Source organism: Suncus etruscus, chromosome 11 (genome assembly GCF_024139225.1).
Source record: "Suncus etruscus isolate mSunEtr1 chromosome 11, mSunEtr1.pri.cur, whole genome shotgun sequence".
In the NCBI taxonomy this organism is placed as follows: domain Eukaryota; kingdom Metazoa; phylum Chordata; class Mammalia; order Eulipotyphla; family Soricidae; genus Suncus; species Suncus etruscus.
In genome coordinates this window covers 82,243,562-82,248,752 of record NC_064858.1, presented here as the reverse complement: position 1 = coordinate 82,248,752, position 5,191 = coordinate 82,243,562, and the positions used below count along the sequence as shown (strand labels likewise).

Here is a 5,191-nt window from a genome sequence, read left to right as displayed (position 1 = left end):
CAGGGATGTAAATAAATATTTTATATGCAATGTTTATAAACATTTTATAGGAAAATATGCAACTTCAATTTTCCATTATAAAATGTAAACTTTTCATTAAAACTGCTTAGATCATTCTGCAAGAAGTTTAGTTTATTTTTTCTAAATAGGAAAGGAGGTATTTAGTAGACTGGATAGCAATGATAATGATAAAATCACAAAAGTATAAGGATGACTAAAATGTTTGTAGAGTATATAAAATTCATTAATAAATCATATAATGTTTCTTCTTTTCTCTTTTTGTTTTTGTTTCTTCTTTCCTTATGTAGATTTCATGAGATTCATAAAAAAGAAATGAAGAACAAATCCTTGGAATTAGATTTTATTCTTGTAGGATTAACAGATGATCCACAGTTGCAAATTGTAATATTTTTGTTTTTATTTCTTAACTACACACTGAGCCTGATGGGCAACTTAATAATTATCCTTCTTACCCTACTGGATCCTCGCCTCAAGACACCTATGTACTTTTTTCTCCGTAATTTTGCATTTTTAGAAGTGATATTCACAACAGTATGTATCCCCAGATTCCTGTTAACTCTTCTGACTAAAGATAAAACCATCTCATACAACAATTGTGCAGCTCAATTATTTTTTATTCTTTTACTTGGAGTTACAGAATTTTACCTCCTGGCTGCCATGTCCTATGACCGTTATGTTGCTATCTGCAAACCTTTGCATTACCCAATCATTATGAACAGCAAAGTATGTTATCAGCTTGTGCTCAGCTCTTGGGTCACTGGATTTTTAATCATTTTCCCCCCACTGGCTATGGGTCTGAAACTGGATTTTTGTGATTCCAGAGTAATTGATCACTTTATGTGCGAAACTTCTCCAATCCTACAGATTTCATGCACAGATACTCATGTCCTAGAATTAATGTCTTTTATCTTAGCTGTGGTGACGCTTGTGATCACTCTGTTGTTAGTAATAATTTCCTATACTTGCATTATTAGGACCATTCTAAAATTCCCTTCTGCACAACAAAGAACCAAAGCTTTTTCTACTTGTACCTCTCACATGATTGTTGTCTCCATCACTTATGGTAGCTGCATCTTTATGTATATAAAACCTACTGCAAAAGAACGAGTGTCAGTATCCAAAGGTGTAGCACTGCTGTATACTTCAGTTGCTCCTTTATTAAATCCCTTTATTTACACCCTGCGAAACCAGCAGGTGAAACAAGTCTTCTGGGATCTGTTACAAAAAACGTATTTTTCAAAGAAACGACTTTAAACAATACTACAAATGATATGGCTTTCTTGTTGTCAAAATCTGTTCATGCATGTTTTCTGATATCACTTGTTTCGCAACCTCATATAGTTGATTCTCAGAGATTATTATTGCTATGTCTACCATCAAATTTTATTCTTATTGACAAAATTTGTTTCATCTTAGAATAACTGACTTAAGTTTGTTATTCACATTTTGAATAGCACTTCGTTAGTACATAATATTTAGAAACTATGTTTGATTAATATATAACTTGTATTTGTAACTTGTACAAATGTGTTACTTAATTAGATATAAAACTAACATTTATCCTCTCTTAATTACAATCATCTCAAGGGGCTTCATTTTCTACTTTTTGGTGATTTTAGGTATAAAGAGGATATAATAAAAATATTTGATAAATTGAATCACAAGTAAGTAACATAATATTTTGCTTCTCAAATAAATCATTTAGATACTGAAAACAATATATCAAAGCAAATATCAAACCAAATATTTAAAAATATACTTCAAAGATGGTTCTATATATCTATATTTATATCTATATTTATCTTTAAATATAAACACCTTGCATTTTTTTTTTTTTTGGTTTTAGGACCACACCTAGAAATGCTCACTGATCATTTCTGGCTTTTTGCTCAGGTATTTACTTCTGACAGAACTCTGGATGAAAATGGGGGTACTAGGGTCAAACCTAGGTCAGCTATGTGCAAGGTGAAAATTTTGCCCACTTTTCCCAAGGCCTTTAAATCCAGATTCATATTGTATCATCCGAGAGCAACAACTGCTATCATACCTATAAAAATAAACTATTTAGAATATTTTAAATGTTTAAAACTTAGTATTAATAGTAGAAAGAATCCAAAGTATAAAAATATAAGCACTGTTTTCAAATATCTATGCAGGTGGCAAGTGCCAAAATGTTCATTAAAAAGTCAACAAATTTCACCATTTAAATTTGAATCAAACGCACTTATTAGAGATTTGAAAATAAAATATTATCCTAAGAGTTATTGCAAAATATAGAGCAACTGAAACTAATAAATATTCATAATGTACTATTATTCAATAATTTTAGAAAGCTCTTGGATCTATTCTTAATTCTTAATTTATAGGATAATATTTTTTCACATTGTCAAATAATTTTAATTGTGAAGAAGAGTATTGGCATATGTTTAAAATGTACAAATGACAGGCACCACAAGTACTTGAATATGCCAAATGGAGAGAGCAGATAACACACATTGTGAATTCTAAAGGCATGGTAAATGGCGCCATTAAATCTAAGGTTTGCAACATACATTATGAAGTGGAAGGCTAAGAATCTGCCTTATTTAGGTGTTCAACTGTGTAAGACATTGTAGTATGAACAACTATTAAAGCTAAACGTAATGTCTAAATGCATGGTCCTTAAATGCGCATTCTCTAAATTAGTCATGTAACTTTTCTGACAAGCATGGGTATAGGTACTTCTAGATATTTATGATTCATTGAGTTTTAGCATAGTGCTCTATGATGTAAAAATTAAATTACAGCTACCAAGCATGTCCTATAACCATAATGGACTTTTTGTCTGAGTCTACCAGCTTAGGTAATATTTCAGTAATAAAAAGTTGATTGATTTAGGCAAGAATTATGATAATAAATATTTGGTGGGGCAAGAATTATTTTGGCTATTTATTTCTGATGCTTGCCCATTCATTATATACATAAAAAGAACAAATACAGATAAAATAAGTTATATTCTTCCCCGACAAATTTATTGCTGAGAGATCTGAAGGAGATTCTTAGAGGAAAAATATTAGTATATTCATAAGTTGATAACTTCTTGACCCTGTAGGAAATCTTGTTACAGACAAAATTTATAATCTGAAAAGGCATTCCTAAAAATAAACCATAAAAATTGTGTAGATAAAAAGATTTCCCAATAACTATAGAGTAACATTTAGCATCTCAGATCTATATTTTCTTTTCACAAAATCTTATTCAGTCTTTTTCCAATATTGTAACTTTTAATTGCTTTTTTAAGAACTGTGGTTATAAAAGTGTTCATTTTTTAAGTCATACAATGTACACCATAATTCACCAACAGTCCCACCAAAAATATGTCCCATGTCCCACCCACCCCAACTGTCTCTAGGGCAGGCAATTTTCTTCCATTTCTCTCTCTTTAATTCTTTCACTCTCTCACTCTCATTCTCACTCTATGTGTGTCTTCCCTTTATTGTCCAAAGGAATTAGTTACAACTGTTATTGTCCTAGGAGATCCTTTGCTACTCTGACTGCACTCACTGATCTTTGTGTTGAACTTTCTATCCTGGCTGGACCTCTCAACCCTTATATCTAATGTCTTTGAATATTATTGCCTTACTATCTCTTGATTTTCTTGCTCTCAGAAATGAGTGAGATTATTCTATGCCAATCTTTCTCTCCCTGACTCATTTCACAGCATAATAATCTCCATGTCTATCCATGTATAAAAAATTTCATTTCTTCACTTTTTCTAACAGCTGTATAGTATTCCGTTGTGTAGATGTACCACAGTTTATTTAGCCACTCATCTGTTGTCAGAAACCTGAGTTGTTTCCAGATTTTGGCTATTGTAAATAGTGCTCTGCTGAAATAGGAGTGCAGAGGGCATTTGTATATTGTTTTTGTGCTCCTAGTGTATATATCTAGAAGTAGTATTTCTAAATCATAAGGAAGCTCAATTTATAGCCTTTTTATGAATGCCCATATCATTTTTCAAAAAGGCTGGACTAGTTTGCATTCCTACCAGCAGTACATGAGATTATTTTTCTTTCCAAATATATAATAATATATAAAATGATATAATTACATACATATAAACCATATACTGTAGCCACTATACTTCTGGGTACTTATATAATAGAAAAATAAAGATTATGATTACAAATGAGTTGTAGTTAAAGATTTAGAATAGCTTTATTATTTTCAGGCAAAAACAAGTCATGTCACTTGGAATCTTAGAAAAGTTGATAATTGTGGTATAAAAATATAAAACTATTTAAATCAGAATTAAGAATTACATAGCATTGTTAATATCAATAGATATAAAATACGATTTTAAAGTTATATTATTCAATTCATATAAAGTTTTCTATGTTTCAGTTAATCTACTGTAACAGAAGCAATGAGTGATTCCTAGGGATTCTAACAGAGGTTAAAGAATCAGAAATTTGTAATATATAATAAACTTTTTGTGATTATAGATATTTTTATAATCATGACTTTAGAGATACTTTAGACTTAAAATTCTTCAAAATATGAATGTTTTTAAAATATCAAATATAATTATCATAAATATATGTCTTTTAATAGTAAATTCTATACTCAACAAATCATTTAAAAAGTATGCTCACCAAAATGTCATCACAAATAATAACAACCAAATAATAAATACCAATTAATAAAATTTACATAATAAACATGTCTTCTGTCTGTTTCATCCTTTGTTTCTAAAAGTTAGTTACAGCATAAGTATGTATGAAAATTATTATTTCATTAAAAATAAAAAAGAAAATTATTATATTATTGAAACATTTTATCAGTTAAATCCCAAACTGATATGGGGTTTATTTATGAGAGCAATTTATTCCCTCAATTCTAATTTCTACTTTATTTCAAAAATCTATCTTTTCTAAATAGGATCCAGAAAAATAATGGGAATTTTTTTTACTTTGGAGAATGCTAGTATTGTCCCATTTTTCTACTATTGTAGCATACCTCTTTGATCAAAGACAGTATTTCTTTGTGCAAGTATTATATTCACACAATTTTTTCAAACAGTGATTTAGTAATTTTTATTGCTATCACACTCTCTTCATGATTACTAATTCAGTAATTAGTTCTGACGATAAATCTCAATTTTTGGTGATAATATTTAGAATCTTTTATA

General features: G+C 29.5%; 1 protein-coding gene across 1 annotated transcript; it reads left to right on the top strand.

Moving 5' to 3' along the window:
* The first annotated feature begins 333 nt into the window (after window positions 1–333).
* Window positions 334–1,275, top strand: LOC126022576 (olfactory receptor 6C6). Its single transcript, XM_049783544.1, has one exon. It carries the CDS (start codon window positions 334–336, stop codon window positions 1,273–1,275), a length of 942 nt encoding a protein of 313 aa, XP_049639501.1.
* The last annotated feature ends 3,916 nt before the right edge of the window (window positions 1,276–5,191 follow it).

Bases quoted from the DNA above. Each gene is read 5' to 3' on its own strand.
- LOC126022576 (XM_049783544.1), top strand. From the start codon at position 334: ATGAAGAACAAATCCTTGGAATTAGATTTTATTCTTGTAGGATTAACA.